Genomic DNA, 17,566 nt, shown 5'->3' on the forward strand with positions numbered 1-17,566 from the left:
GTATTAATCACAAATAAAAAGACTGATTTATATAAACTTTGTCACAGACTTTTTATGGCGTAGTTGTGTATATTATAGAAGTAAAAGTTTGACAAATAAATTAAATTTGAATTTGAAAATAACCATAACACTTAAAACTTAATAAACATGTATTATTTTATAATTAATTAAAAATTATACATTGTATCTTAAAAAAAAATTATGGATTTATTTTTGGAGTAGAAGAACAGTGCTTTTGCTATAAATAATAAAATTCAAGAAAACTATTATATTTTATAGGTTTATTTAGCGAAATATTCGGGTGTCCTAAAAACAGGACAACAGTCCAATACCGACCCTCATTTTCATCTGATTCACATTCCTGCAAAAATAATCCTGAAACAAGCTGTATTCATACAATAACAAACGAAGGTCAAGTGGGTGGAGTTTTAAGGTGAAAGGGTGTCCAATTGATTGACAGAAGCTTCCCCTTTCCCCACTAGGTATTCTTTTGTATATACAAGATAGATAAAGATTTGCATTCCTTGAAACGAGATCTTTTGTATATGTACACCTGTTCTCTTTAGGGAAATCATTCTGAAATTTAGGATTCCTTTTAGAGCAGAGTATCATTTGCTTTTTGGTTCGCTTTGCAGTGCATGGTGTTTCTTAGATGATATGTGAAATAATGAGATTTTTATAAAATGGCGAGAAAATTTCTGACAGTTGAGGAAGCTCTTGATTATATGAATGCTCTCTCTGATGATGAAATTGATGAACCAGAAGTGATTATTATTCCTCCCGAACCCGATTTAGTTAGTGACGAAGAAGAAATAGATGACTCTTTCACAAATTGTCATACACCAGCATTGAGTGACAAATCTGATTTACAAGATGCTGCTGGAACAGTAGAAATTTTTACAAAAAACAAATGTGATGCATCTATTTTCGAAATGAAGGATGTGAAGTGGAAAAAATGTGAACCAAAATTCGATCTCAGCTCTAAATCTATTCCTTTTCAAGAACACCAAAATATAACAGATATTGTTTCTGGTAAAAATCCTATTGAACTTTTCCATATGATGGCTGAAGACATGATAGCACACACCGTTGGAGAGACGAACCGATATACTTCCCAAAAGAATGATCATTCTTTTAGTATCTCTGAGGGTGAATTCAAGTTGTTCCTAGGTGTTATGTTTTATAGCGGTTATCACATTTTACCCCGTGAAAAAATGTATTGGGAAAATGCTCCCGATATAGGCACAACATTAGTTAGTAATGCCATATCAAGAAAAAAATACAGTGACATCAAACATTATCTTCATTTTAACGACAATTCCACAATCGACAAACAAGATCGTTATTACAAAATTCGACCATTGTTTGAAAAACTTAATGTTGCTTTGCAGCAGTTTGGAGTTTTTTCAGAGAATCTAACAATTGACGAAAGAATGGTGCGATATTTTGGTAAACATGGCTGTAAGATGTTCATGAAAAACAAGCCAGTAAAATTTGGATACAAATTATGGATGCTAGCATCTTACGATGGATACCCTTTCAATATCATTCCCTATCAAGGAGCTCATGAAAAATGTAACGAACCACTTTCTCAACGCGTAGTTGAAAATTTACTATCTGTTGTGAAAAATCCTGCATTTCACAAGGTATACATGGATAACTTTTTTACCTCCCATGGGTTACTTGTTCGATTGAAGCAAAGGGAATTTTGTGCAACTGGGACTGTAAGAGTCAATAGGATGGCAAAATGTCCATTGAAGTCTGTGAAAGATTTGTCTAAGACAGAAAGAGGTACTTCCGACGCAGCATTTGACGCTGCCAACAAAATTGCTGCAGTACGCTGGAATGATAATCGTGTCGTTTCTTTGATGAGCAATTTTGAAGATACAAAAGTGAAAAACAAAGTAGAACGCCGGATCAAGGGAGGCAGAAAAGAAGTCGATGTGCCATATTGTGTCACCACCTATAACAAATATAAAAATGGAGTAGACCATTTTGACAGTCATGCTGAAGTTTATTTTGCTTCAATCCAAGGAAAAAAGTGGTATTGGCCACTTTTCTTGAACTGCTTTGAAACAGCTCTTGTTGCAGCCTGGAAGGTTTCTAAATTATTTTGTCCGAGTGAAGCACAAGATATATTAACCTTCCGACGATCAGTAACTATTAGTTACTTAGGTGAATCAATTCCAAGGAATAAAATAAGACAGCGCAGTCTGCTACAAAATAACAAAGAACTCCTTCATCTCAACAATGAGCATATACTGGTAAAAAATGCTGATGGTCGCCAAAGAAGATGCCAATTGAAAAATTGTAAGCGCAAACCAACAACTATATGCCAAAAATGCAATGTTGGACTTTGTTTAGTATGTTTTCCAAAGTTTCATCTGTGATTTTTTTTCCTCAGAAGGTAAGATAAAAATTTGAGATTTTTGTAGTGCTTTGGACCGTTGTCCTATTTATAGGACAGCTTGTATTTTTTAAAATATAAAAGATATTTTCAAAATTTTTGTTTTATATGTCTAAACACATCCTAGTAATAACATAGTTACAATTTTAAAAAAAATTGATGTCGCGTTCTATGAGTGGTCCAATATGGGTTAATAAAAGAAAAACGGCAATTACTGTAAAACTTTAACTTTCCTTATTAGTATCATTAAAAAATTTTGTCCAGCTCAATTCAGCACTAAAAAAACTGCACTAAATGAATTAGACAACAAATGTATATAAAAGCATTTATATTTATAGTTCAGCTACTGTCTTAAGGTTAAACCTAAATCATATTGACACTTAAGAACTGCTAACGAAGAACAGACGTAACATAACGAACGGAATAATTCTAAATTATAAAGGTACATTTTTGAACATGTGCTTTATCTTAATAAAATATAAACAGTATTTACTGTAAAGTTTAAACTGACATTACAAGTAGTCAGTAAATTACCGCCCAATAGCCAGGGCTAAAGCAGAAATACATGAAATACACCGCCAGCTCAGTCACTTTCCTATGCCGGGCTGATGAGTGCTAATAAGCACGAAACTACAGTCCTCGGCTAGAAATGACAGAGCTGGCGGTGTATTTCATGTATTATAAGTAGTGTTCAAATATTTTGTTTAGTTGAACTTCGCATTAAAAAATTGCAACACATGAAAAATACAACAAATGTATATTAAATCATTCATATTTACATCTTAGTTACTGCTATTCAGTAATTGAGACTTAAATCATGCCACAAAGAACTGCACACAAAGAAGAAATGTAACAAAACCAACGGAATAATCCTAAATGGTAAAGTTAAAATTGTGAACGGGTGCTGAATTTGCAAAACATTTAGACACGCAAGTCATAACATTAGGGTGCTTGTCACATCGTTGTAAAGAATGATAGAAAGAACATGGTGTCTAAATTGTTTGTTAAAAAGTTTCGTAACAATTTATTTCCTAAACGAATTAATAAATAAAGCAGCTTGTCGTAACGTAAGTTGTCGAGACTGGAGAGATTCTGTTTTATGAATGTTACATATTTATTATCTTGGCTTTTTATATTTTCTCCTTTTTTTCCGGTTTTGGACACGTAATGCTGTAAAATGCACACACGATTGTTTGACAAAGTGTTGAAGTTCATGAAAACGTTTGAAACATTGGTCACGTAAATCAATTTCGCATCCAGTTGGGTTCTTTTTGAGTTTTTTTTTTTTTCACTTCCTAGCTGCTTTTTAGGAATGGTATAATTCACAATTGAAACGTATGAATGATACTGACAACATGTTTTTTTCGATTACTTTTCCTTGCGTATATGTATGCATGTGTGTGAAGAAGGGTGGTTTCAAGAAAACGCTACTAAACTTAAGAGCGGTGAAATCATAGCTGTTAAATTCTTATTAATCCGCTTAGATAAAAAGTAATGCGCGTGTATGTGTTATATACAGAAAAACCTGTCAAAATTGCAATTATTATTTTCAACATATAAATAGTCTGAAAGACCGGAATTTGCATCTCCGAATCCGGGTTTCAACATTTATCTAGATTTTTTCTTAGTTGATCCCTTTTTCTGGCTGAAATGAATCTATTTTTTGCTGGTTTACTACCCTCAAAATAAACTCAACAAAAACATTGAATCCATCGCTGGATAGAGAAATAAATTTACTTAAAATCTTAATTTTGTTTAAAGTTATAACTTGGCTCACCAAGTTTTAAGTTATTTTTGAAGATATGTGTCTTTTTCGATTTTAACTTTTAATATTCATTTACTAAAGCTTCTAGATCCAATATTCTACTGCTTTGTTTCAGAAAATTTAAAAGGAAAAAATATAAGAATGTTTCACTAATTTAAATTAAAAAACTGAAAAGTTACTCCTCTAGTCCTCCAGTGAATTATTTATTCTTTTCGTGTATTTTTTGTTGATTTAATGAGCTTAAAATAGCAAAATACCTTCTAATTTTTCCGAAATCCGGAATTCATTCAGCGCTTGTCCAGCATTGGCTGTTTATGAGGAATATAGCGCGAGTAAGCGAGGAATTTGAAACTATGCATATTGTTTTGCGTTCCTGGCTAAAAGTCAAAACTTTAAAATTTGCCCAATTATTATAAAATATATTTTATATTTGGTCTGTTGGAATACCTGTGATCATGGAGACCTACCGGGGAATATTTTATAATAGTTAACTGGTGATTTAATCATTATCTGCTCAGGGAACTTGAGTTGGCCCTCTGCACTCAGATGGAAAGCTGACTTATTTACTTTTACGCATAAAAACAAAACAAGGTTTGAGTCTATAATTTCAATTTAAATCGAAGTCAGTTATGTTAAAAGGAAACAGAATTTTAATGTTTCTATACTTCAGACCCTCTTCTTTCTTATTCTTGAATGAATTGAATGATAAAATGTTGTGCATCGTGTTGAAGACTTCACTCTCTAAGAGTAACAATGCATGAAAAATTTGCTTATATAACTTTGTTAGCGAATGAAATCATGTTTTCATTTCGTATAGACTATGGGGTAAAAGGAAACACGCCATTTATTTCCGCAAGAGGTTGAATTAGGTAATTTATCAAACTACACTAAACAATTTAGTGGCTTGTAAATATCTACGGCAACAATAAATACCCCGTAGAACACATGCGACCCGCTGAAACCTCCCAATGTTATCGGAAAACATTTAAACGTTAACCTTGGAAAAAAAATCAAATAATGCAATGAATGTTTATAAAAATACAGACAAAAGTGTAATTTGCATCAAAACTTAATCTTTCGAAAAATAGGAAGAGCGAAAAACTCAGTTTTTCCCATCTGCCAACAACATTTGTGAGGTAAATGGAAAAACCCAAATTACACATAAAAAATAGCTGGGAGAGGGAAATGCATAATTTAATGTTTTTAGTAAACTTCCACATGGCAAGTAAAACTAGTTGAAACCAATTTCTTCACATTTTCAGACTTGCAGGAGAGAAAAATTATAGCTAAAATAATGCACAAGTTTCCTGTATTATTTGTTAAGCGTTGGAATAGTATTGCAGTTTGGGAGTTTCCTTGAACTGATTTTTTCGTTAATACGTTAATGCATTTGTTTATTTCTACACTAAGAAAATATTTTGTCCTCTAGCATAAAAAATTGTCTTAATTCAGGCAGCTTACGAATATGATGCTACTGTTTTTGTTCCGATAATAATTTATTAATATTGTGCTATGAAAAAAAATACCCAAAAAGTTTATATTTCTGTAGAAAAAAATACACAGCCACGCAAATAAAATAAAACTGTTTGTTATGTCTCAACGAAAACTTGTTCTCCTTCAATATTAATACGGATTTTTGCAAAAATAAGAGCCATATTTAATCAGTCATCGTAAGAAATTGTGTGTCGGGTTATTTTTTTTTTTTTTTTTCAAGTTTCGTTTCAGTAATGCATATTTGAGATTTCCATAGAGCATAGAGATTCCTATTGCAGGCGCGTTATCCGTTTTTTGATCTACAAAAATCACTTAAAATTTTGTTCCGAAGTTTGAATGAATGAAATTTTAAGTGGGACACGTACACTGTATGCTAGTCATTATGTACGTAAAATGTGGAATGCGTATATGTTATAACTTTTGTGTTAAAAAAATTACAAGTTTTTTTTAAGACGAATAAAATCTCGTTTTTATTTTGGTTCTAGAAAGTATTCCGTAGCAGCATTTGCTTTAGTGATATGCTCCTCGTAGGTCACGTGGAATAAGTATTAAAAAAAAATCTGCGGCCTCAAAAAGCTTATCCTTCGGGATTTTTAAGGATTTAAATTAAATAACTTTCTTTTTAATATTTGTTTCAGCCAATAATGTCTTCCTTGCCATTTGGGAACAAAAGCAAGCATCAAGAGTTGTGCTTAGTTAGTGAAGTATAATCAGCTTTAAAGAGGGGCGAAATTTGCTTGAAATTAAGATTAATGAAATAATGTGTTAAACGGATTTTTTCCCTAAATTGGTTTTATTGTGGAACATATTGGAGATTTATTAAATAATTAATTGTTCAAAATCCTCTTGATCAACATCAAATGTCAATAAAACTCTTAAACATTTTATGACGGAAGAATTCAATTAATTAACCATTAAAATATTTATTAATAATACAGACCTTGTGATTTTGTAAGCGGTTTATTTTTTTCTGTCCAAGAATTATGTTGATCATACTTGTTGAATGGTAGCAACAAATAATTAGATGTTGACTTGAAAGTTGCTTTTAGACAAATGATTGATAGAATCTAGACAAGAAGCTGATGAAGTTTTCATTTTTCTAAGAAGTATTCAGGAACGTATAGAAACAAAGAAATTCTACGAAACTACTGTCAACATATAACCAAGAGATATTCAACGAAACTATTATCGGTTAAAGATTTCAAAGCAAAACATTGCAAATTGTTTAGGTCACTCTTAATGCTAAATATTATTCACTCGCATTAAACCAGGACTCAGTGGCGTAGCTAGGGAGGGGCGGAGGGGGCGGTCCGCCCTGGGCGGTACTTTTTTGGGGGCGGCAATTTCACACTTGATGCAAAAAAATGTAAAGCGTTTTCCCAATAAGGAAACCATGTTTTTGATCTATTACTGGAGGCAAAAAATAAGAAAAAGTCTTTGAATTGTAAGATTTTTGTACGACTATGATAATAAAATTACTTTAATACAAAACATATGTTTTTTTTAGTATACATCTCACCACTATTGTTTGTTTGTCCTCTTCTTTCGTCTGGAAGGAGGTGGTAGTGTAAAGTGAAGGACCATGTTTTTGTTTTTTTCTTTTTATTGTTAAGGTTAACTATTACAGAGGAAACAATACATTTCATAATTTTTCGTTATATAATGAAGCTACCACTTGATTTTAAGTAAGTTCCTAGGAAACCACCGTATTTAAAAAAAGAAAAAATAAACCTTTTTTTAAAGGAAAGTGACAACAAGAGTAAAAGGAGAAAGGTCTGAAATGGTGAGCGATTTCTTGTTCATTTTCAGGATAGCATTATCTGTTTCAACAATTGCTTTGACTACAAAATTTTCACTAAGACAGAATGAATTTTATGTTCATTTTATAAAAAAAAATATTCACAACTCGAATAATAATTGCTTACATTACTGTATTATAGCAACTAATTCCTCTATACAATGAGTTTCACAATTAGTCATTTATTTTAAGGAAAGGTTTTTAGTTAGTAAAATGAACTCTGGGCAAAGACTTAGAACATTTCGACCTCTATTAGTGAAAAAGAAAATCATTCAAATTTGGTAATATAGCAGTACCGGATCTAGGGAAGGGGAGGGGGTGAGTCTTGCTCGTACCCTGGATGGCAACTTCTGAGTTTGTTAACATTAGGTGAGTCGCTCAAGCACGGATCCAAAAGGGAGTAATAACTCCCTTTGAGAAACCAAAATGACCCTAAATTTGCGTTTCTAAAACTTTAAATTAGGAAAATTTCCCCGACCTTTACGCTTCTTCCAATTGTCGCAAAGCTTAAAATGCAATTTCAGTACTTCAATTTTGAAAAAATTCCAAAGGAGAGCCACTTTCTATCCCTCCCTCTCTTAATTTGTCCAAACACAGCCTAAAACAGCTTTTTGGGGGGTACCATTTACACTCCCCCCCCTTTTCATTGTCTAAAGTGTTATTAGCTTTAAAATGTGTTTTGAGGCCGGAAAACTTCGATCAACTGAGGACAACTTAAAATTGCGTTGTTAAACCCTCAATAAATGTCACATTTTCGGAAAGAGCAACCGAAACTTCCGATCCCTTAACGTCACCAAACAGCCCAACAGTGCAGTTTTAGTCCTAGAGTCTCGAAACATTTCCAACGGATAACGCCCACCCGATCCCTTCACATCTCGACTTTTAGTTTAATATTGATTATTGAGTTTTTATAACTTCAATACCAACAAATTCATGAGGGCGGTCAAGCCTTGACCCTTCCTGTATAATGATTAAAGATAGTCCTGTATAATGATAAAGATTAAAGTAAGTGTGTATTTAGGACATCAACTTCGAACTTTAAAATCCCAATCTCATCCGATGTCACCAAAAATAGCTTAAAGATGGGTTTTTGAAACTTAAACTTCAAAATATTTCTAAGGGTAGGGACCCCAGATGTGCACGAAATCACCTAACGTCATAACAGTTGACTCCAAATTTCGTTTTTAGAAATTTCTGAGGGCAGACCGCAAACTCTTTTTTTCTCAGCAGTGAAGAGCTTAAAATGAGCAACAGTTTCGAAAAAGATTTCGAGTGGGAAACTCCCTCTGAACTCTCTTATAACGTTGTCCGTCAAACAATGGCTGAAGTCACGTTTTTAGGGCGTCATCTGAAAAAGTTTCAAGGGGAGACGGAAAAACCACCTGACTTCCCAAAATTTTTAGAAACATTTGGAAACTATTGCCGTCAAAGATAGCCTACAATGAGGTCGTTTCCCAAAATTTAAAAGTTTTTTTCTGAAAGAGCATGCTTAAAAACATAGGATCTGACCATTTTTAAAATAATTTGACTAAGTTTAATATTTTAAAAAATTACCTTAATCGGTGCGCTTTCATTGTTCAAAGCTTCTGCCGATGACATCACAAATGATGAAGTGCCATTCACTGTTGCCATTCAGAAGAGCACAATATTTAATTCGCATCTTTACTCACGTGTACTGGCAACAATATGGTTGATAGCAAGGGTAGAGGCAATTTTTAATTCGCTGCTTGATTATCATAACGTGGAAACGCAACGAAAAATACATTTAAAAAAAATTATTTAAAAAACAACTGTTGGGAAAATGAAGGTATTTTCTGGGTCCATGTTTTTTTTTTTTTTTTTGCTTATTCTACCAATTTCTGTGGATAAAAGTAATACTTTTGACTGAAGAAACACCCCCACTGTGCTTTTGAAACATCGTCATCGAAATATTTTCAGAGAGCTTCTGAACGTTCCCTATTCTCTTTAACGTCATCAAAGATAGACTAAAATTGATTTCAAGTTTGAAAATATTTCGGCAGGAAAATCCAGTCTCTGTTGGAGTTAGGGGAGAGTCTTACACCACTAGACAGCCTCCTACATTTACGTGTTTTTCTGTTTAGTTGAAAAACTTTCCGGACAGCGGCCCCGAACCTTCCCCAACGTTTTCACGTATCCAAAAATAGCCTAAAATTGCTTTTGGAACACTTCAGTTTCGTAAATTTTCCTTGAAAAGTCCTGACCCCCTCACGTCACCAAAGAATGCATAAAACTAATTTTAATTTAAAAAAAAACAACCTGGCGGGAGCTCCAAGCATCTTTTTATCAGCGTTACTAAAAATTGCGTAAAATTCCGAATTTTGACTCTTAAGTTTTGGAATGTTTCGGTGTTGCTCTGATTTCCTCTTTTTTCCCCTTCTGCAAGAAAAATAAGAAAGGAAAAAAATAAGTTTCTTTTCTTGTTTATTAAAATCATATTAAAATACTTTTGACTCTTTAATGTGTCAACTATTTCCCATTATAAAGGGCGGCGAATTGAGGAACCGCCCCGGGCGGCAGAAAGTGTAGCTACGCCACTGCCAGGACTATCCTGTGAATCTAGTGTGACCTAAATGTAAACTCAGAACGAAGCAAGAAAAAAAAGACTCAAAAGCTGTGAATTATTTAACTTAAACGCCTGAAGAAGCTTTGAGTGAGAACACCTAGATGAAGTGGAATATTGAACATATCACACAAAAATTAACTTTTTTGTTCCATTTACATATTTCTCAACCCGTTGATGACAACAATGACATCTCAGATATGCCAAAGAAATGATAATGGCTTACGAAATTAATGCCATCTTAATCCATCATTCTTCAAAGCACTTGAAATGAATAACAAGTCAGCGACATAATTACACGTGGTAAAAATTATTTGTCGTAAATTCAAGTGAATTTATTGGTATGCAAAGGGTATAATAATGGAGATTGAGAAAGAAAGGATCGATAAACATGTACGTGAAGAAACCTTCAGTATTCACAAAAAAAATTTTTCTCTGCAATGAAATTGCTGAATTTGTTGCTCAATATGTTTTACACTTTTGTTACTCAAAATACGCTTTCTTAATAATTTAGCGAATCTCACGCTTTATCTTTGAAAGTCAACTAAAACCTATCCTACATATTTCACCGCACCAGACTCTTAAAAGCATTTTGAATGATAAAACTATTCTCCCAAAAGTAGTGCCTATTAGTTGGCAGAGCTCGAAGAAATTTTAGATAAGTGACGAAAAATAAACACTGACAACTACATAAGAAATTACAAATTAAAAAAAAAGGGATATATTAACTAAAGTATCCACTCGTTGTAGTTATTTTATGTACGTAATGCTTGACATTTTCCAGGCTCATGTAATTACGTTTCATTTGCTTTAAACAAAATGAAATTTGCTCTTTCAAAATCAAGTTAAGACGTGATAAGACTGCTTAAATTAAATCTTTCTGATTATTCATAACTTTTAGGCACAGAAACTGTAAAAGTAAAATAAGTTATTGGTGGGTAACTAACAGATGGAAAATAGGCATTAAATGTTGCAGAGGAAGATTTATGACGCTATAAACGCCTTTAGGGCAGTCGCTGCACTTTACGGTCTTGCGATCATACTTTTAGCAATAAATAATCATTCCTTTCTCTGCCCAAAATGTTGAATAAACCATTAAAAAAGAAAAGTTTCCTTAGCTGTAAGTTTTAAGAGCGCTTTGGCTGACTCCCAAAAGATATCAAAGAAATTGAATCAAAAACTATCTTATGGAAGAAGAAATTACGGAAAATAAAATTTAATTGCTGATCTACCCTGAGAAGAGAATTATTTCCTGTCGTCAAACGCAGTTTACTAGATTTTCTTTGAAGGGCAAACAAATAATTAAACAAATGGAGTTATAAAAATAAAATAACAGCCACTAACATTTATTTATATCATTTTTTTCTGAATGTTGATCTTAATATTTTTTTTTATTTCCGAAAATAAATATTTATCGTGTTCATACAGCTTTCTCATAAGAAATAGAAAACTTTCTTATATCTGTTGTAATTTGTTAGATCGCCATGGAAAGGAAAATGGCAGTATCTGCAGATTTTTCATGTTTTACATTTTTGACATCTGTTGTTGTTGACTTATTCCTTCTGTCTAGCCGCAGACTAGACCAGGTCCATGATCCCAAAAGTCTTCAAGAAATCGTACACTAGGAGAGGACTGGAATAGATGTCCTCTCTGTCAAGTCCTGCACAATGTAAAAGCTGATCCAGAGATATCTGCACTAATTTACATTTAGTACAAGTCTAATAAATTTTCTGACCTAAGTAAAAGGAATAGCACTTGATGTGCCTACTTGCAAGCCTACTGGTTGTTGTTTGGATGACTATATCCGTCTTTATGGAAAGGGCACCACCTGGGGGTCATCTATTGTAAGTGAGCTTCATTGTACATGCTTGCTTATTTCCTTTCGGCTGAAAATAAGGCACGAAAAACATCCAATTCCAACATTCCCCTACTGTTAGTATGGAATAAAAAACGCGTTTCTCCCAAATAACTCTGAAAATCCTTTCTGTAGATACCGCCTTTTACCTTTCTAAGGCAGTATAAGCCAGATTTTTAATTGTTTTAAGCAACTTTTTTTTCTTACATCGAAAATGGAATATTTTGAATTTTAACAAAATCACGTTGACCGGTTTTATTTACATAGCTAGGTTTCTTGGATTTTTAGGGCCAAATCTTAAATTTTTTCTAAATATTTTTGACATCAGTTAAACTGTGTCTTTTTTTATCATAAAAATGTGAAAAATCATGAATACTCTTACTTAACCACATACTAACTCATTTTTCAACAGTAATGGTTTTGTAAATATCGTGTGCATTTCTATGATTAAAAAAATAAAACCTACCTACAGCAGACATATTGATTTTCCACAGTAAATTAATATTTGGAAAGGCTTTCATATACACTCTACTTCCCTATAAAGTGTCAAAGTTGGCTCATAACTTGACCATCAGAAGTTGAATCATGTAATGTATGAGCTGAAACCGATTGGAAAAGCACATTTCGGCGTTTTAGACGAGATAGAAAGAATTGGCATCCCTTGTTTTGGCTTGTTATGGTCTTTCTCCCATTCTACCGTAACATTTATACTTGTTATGTATTATATTTCATGCAGTTAGTACACTAACATGTATATTATTAATTAATAAAATTTTTGAGACGTTGTGTGTTAAAACCATTTTCTTTTTTTTTAATTCTACAAGAAGCAAAAAATCATTCATGTATTAGACCTTTTTTTCAAGCAAAACAGTTTTTGTTTTCAAACTGGTTATACCTAATGCGCTTTAAAATCGCTTTGCAGCGTGATAGTACCCACGAAGAAGCGTCAAATTGTGGGAAAAACAACTTCTAAAAAACCATGTATAGAGCTAGTTTTGATTCTTAACTCCTGGTTTAATTTTTAACATACGCTTATTAAGAAAGCTCAGATTCATGAAGTAAGGTAACCTAATGGATAGCTATCGAAAAAACAGAGATATGTTTTTTGGTTCAGTTTGGGTTTTACCATATGCTTATTAAGAAAGCTTAGAGTCATGAAGTGCTAAAAGTAGGATAACCTAATAGGTAGCAATCGAAAGAACATATTGAGATATTTTTGGTTTGGTTTCTAGCATACGCTTATTAATAAAGCTCAGATTCATGAAGTTAGGTAACATAATTGGTAGCAATCAAAAGAAAAGAAATATATTTTTTGGTTCAGTTTGGCTTTTACCATATGCTTATTTTTTATTTCTAATGACAATATTTTAAGACAACTGCAGATACAAAACAACTGGAGATTAAGGAAATGAACAAATTGACAAAGATAATAATAATAAAGCAACTGTAGCAAAAGTCTGTGAATCCAAAAAACCTCTGATTTCCCAGTATCAGTCCGCAAGAGAGCATTTCGAAAGAGCGAAGCAAATTACGAGATGGTCACCATATGCTTATTAAGAAAGCTCAAATTCATGAAGTGCGGTAACCTAATAGGTAGCAATCGAAAGAACATAGATAGATTTTTTGGTTCAGATTGATTTTACCACATGCATATTAAGAAAGGTTACTTAGATTCATGAGATGCTAAAATAGGATAACGTAATAGGTAGCAATCGAAAGAACATATTGAGACATTTTTTAATTGAAAAAGTATTTGCCTTCTAGCTAAAGTCTGCCAACATTTTAAGAAAAACACCAAACACTTGGAATGTGGCAGGACATCTGCAAAGCGTATGAAGAATGCATTCTATTACACACCGAAACTCACTAAATTTGACAAATTTTCTTAACATTTCGGCAGACTTTAAGGCTTTATATTTCGCGAACGGGGACACGAGGACAAATATGACTGGTCCAAAAACATGTTAAACAAAGTTATTTTGATAGCTACTTCGGAAATTTCCCATCATTACACTATCGTATGGTTTCCTAGTTATTATGAAGTGTAAAGCTATGATGAAAAATAAATACCACTGTCTTTCTTAACATTTTTTTTCATCCTTCCGAAACATAAATGTTTTTTTATAAGAACAAAATTACGGATACTTGCTCAGAAGTAATGCTATAATCAACATAAACAAAAATTGCGCATCATTTTGTGGTCACTAAATCTTGTTAGAAATGTAGATTAGACCCTGGGTTATTCTACCATTAAAAAGAATTTCACTTCTTGTTTACAATAAAAGTAACTATTTATACCGGTTTATGAATGAACGGTAAATAAACTCCAGATCGCATTGATACATACTCGAATGAAAAATATAGCCGGATTTAAAACTATTTCTTAAAATCTTGGGCTTGAATAAATACCGAGCGCAAGCTTTTGAATTCAAATAAAGGCCATCCGAACAGCAAAATGCAGAGCTTTGAATAATTAAGGACTCAAGAGATGTCACGCAAAACTCACGTTAATCAAAATATGGCATTCACAGCTGTAAAGATCCATTTCAATGCACTAGTACGGGGTTAGAATTTCGTGCAGTGAGCTTGAATGCTGTTTTCGTTTCTGTTGAACATTAGTTTGCGAGTCAGAATCGTTGAATTGTACTTTTTTGCTTTGTGTGAGAAACAACTCACTTGAAAGTCCCCCTCCCCCACTCATTTCGGTGCGAACATTCAACTTATTACAATAACTGGAGTTGATTTTTGTCTTAACAAGTTGTAATTGTTGCATTATGTGAGAGAATAGCTAGATCACAAAGGTCATTTGAGGTGCAGTTTTGTTCTTGTGATTGAAAAGCAGTGTTTGGATGTCTTCACCTTTGCTTTTTTTATGAAAACGTTTCATATTTTTCTATGGCTGCTTATTTTTGAAGTTTAATAATAGCAACAATGTTACTTATAAAAATAACAGCAACAGTAATAATAACATATACGTACACAGTGTACACAATTTTTTCTAAATGTTATTTTGCGATTGCGTGACTTTAAGCAGGTAGGTCAGAAATAAATAAAGTATAAAAACAGACACAAAACGAGTAATAGATACAGCGGCTAAATTGAAACTTAATCCTCCTCGCAGTAGAACCAATGCATTTAAAAAGGGCAGTTTTAAAAATGACCAATTTACGTATGTATGCGTTTAGAATTTTAGCATCTTTTTCTTCTTCAGTTATTTGCTGTTTGAGTAAAAGTTTACTTTCACTTTTGGTTACTGAAATTTATCTTTTTGAAATTTTATCGTGTTTCGTCATGCGGAGCATTTTTGTCTAACATCTTTCAAAATAAAAGGAAGTTCATTTAATATATTTATAGTATAAACATTTTAATTAATATAACATATAAATTGCTTAGATCACTTGGTTTCCATTTAAAACCTTGCTGCTTCTGTTTTCGTCTTTTTCTCAAAATACCGTGAAAAATTTTTTTTTATGATTTTCAACGCGATAATATGTTTTCAATATCCTTTTCGACACATCTATTTACTAAAACCCATCATTGAGAGGGAATTTGCCTTCATCTTGGTTATCGAGTATTCCAGGCTAATTAGTCCATAACAAAGTCGAAATACAGTCCCTGGATGTCGTGACCGGGGGCACGTGGTAAAGCTTGACCATGAAGAGAAGACGGATGACCGTGAAGCAAATCATCATTTGTAATAGGTAGAATCTGCCAGAAAGCACCGAATAGTTAAGAGGCATGGTCTCGCTAATCCTATCTATTCCAAAATAATAACAAACAACCTATTACAAATGATACAAATGATGTTTTTGCTTCAAGGTCATCCGCCTTTTTTTCGTGATCAAGCTATATATATATGCTTGTAATTCTTCCTTAGATCCGTCTTGAGGGTGGTAATTTATTGCTAATGAGCACTTTCTGCCATATTAAGTTAACTAAAGCTATGCTTGTAAAGAGGACACTATTTTTAAATTCTTATGATTAATAGTTATTTTTTATAGTAAGACATTCTAAGTATTGAATAATTTCACAAAGTTAGCCTAATTTTCCTAAAATCAGCCAATTTAAAGTGAGATAAAAGCTATGCATGCAAACCTATTGGATTAGCTTAAGTTGAACAATCTAGTGATATCCTCACTTCTAATGGGGGCAGATGATGTGTAAACAGATATTTTGCTTATGTCGAAGATCTATTAAACAGCCGTTTAAAAATAAATAGAGAAGTTCTAATGACACAGTTTCGTCATCTATATGCAGCCAAAAAATATTACAGGAGTCAAATATTGTCATATTGTACTGCTGTCAAATTAGCTAAAATTAAACATCGAATACTATATTACAAAAGAACAAGTTTTTTCTTTAAACAAAATGCGGACCAATAAAACTTTATTCTCTTGAAATTAAATATCACATGCTTATCATCATAGTTTGAACCCATCGAAGTAAAATATCTCCATTGTTTGTTGCACTGTTTCTAAGCTACTGGATCAACTTACAGACTGACGTTATTAATCTTATATTAGCCTACTAACGTTCATTTTAGCAGTAGAACTCTGTTGTTCATTTTCTTTGCCTGAAAATGGCAGTTGAGTTTGAGTTATTTCGCAATGAGGTAACAATGATAAAGGAACAGTGGTAGACCATTAATTCGTTGCTCACCGCTCCCATGCCACTTTTATATTAAAAGTGGATAAATTACACATGGAATTAAATTAAATTACAGCTAGCCTATTGATGAAAAAATAATAATAAGTTTAAAAAGCCCTGATTAAAGGATGCTTTAATGGAATTATGACTTTTATAGCTATATAATACCACATAAATATATCTATTTCGTACTTATTCCATTTAAATTATTTGTTTTATTTTTTCATTGCGATATGCCTGAGGTATAATATTTTTTCACATTTTAAAATTTAACATGCCTGGAAAAAAGGCAATCAGATAAGCAAAAAATAAAATTTTCTGAAACAGACAGTTAAAATGTAGACAGTGAAAATTAATTTAGCAGAACGCAACTCTTTCTTTCATCTCCCGTAGAATTTAAAAAAAAAAACAGATTGAGCTGATTTTGACATTGAACGCCTCATTTATAGGTTATTAAGTCTTGATTTTTGACTTCAATGTTGAAAATTTTATGTGACTCATTTCTGCACCTCAGAGCTAGACTAACAAAAATCCAAAAATTGAGATTTTCAAGTCATTACTGCATCTTGTAAGATCTTGTTTTTGCATTGAGCCACAACAGGGTAACTCTGTAAAAGAAAATATTTCGTAATTATTTACAAGGATTTTGAGAGCGCGATTACCAACCTTTGTATGTATCCGGTACACGTTTTTACGCTTTCGTGCAAAATAGCGTTACTTAAAAAGCTGTATCATCATAACGTTACCTAAAAAGAAGCTAAAAACTTTTTACTAAATTAAAAAAAAAACTGCTGCGCTACTAGTAAACCTCCAGAAAATTGTGATTTACAAAACTTTTCTTCTAACGATAAGGCTTCTAGAACGGTTTTAAGCAATATTAACAGTGTAATAGTACACTGTAACAACATTAGTACAACAGTAACTTAATAAGAAGCTGTGCCGTTACAAGAAAACTTTATTGAAATCTAGTTCCCAAGAGTTTTTCTAATAATACCTTGGGTTTTTTTTTCAGTGTTAGA

The 17,566-nt window shown here is 32.6% G+C and overlaps 1 protein-coding gene across 1 annotated transcript; it reads left to right on the forward strand.

Annotated features, from left to right (window-relative positions):
• The first annotated feature begins 683 nt into the window (after positions 1-683).
• LOC129219049 (piggyBac transposable element-derived protein 3-like) lies at positions 684-2,390 on the forward strand. The gene has a single exon (XM_054853368.1). It carries the CDS (start codon positions 684-686, stop codon positions 2,388-2,390), a length of 1,707 nt encoding a protein of 568 aa, XP_054709343.1.
• The last annotated feature ends 15,176 nt before the right edge of the window (positions 2,391-17,566 follow it).

Source organism: Uloborus diversus, chromosome 3 (genome assembly GCF_026930045.1).
Source record: "Uloborus diversus isolate 005 chromosome 3, Udiv.v.3.1, whole genome shotgun sequence".
Classification (NCBI taxonomy): Eukaryota; Metazoa; Arthropoda; class Arachnida; order Araneae; family Uloboridae; genus Uloborus; species Uloborus diversus.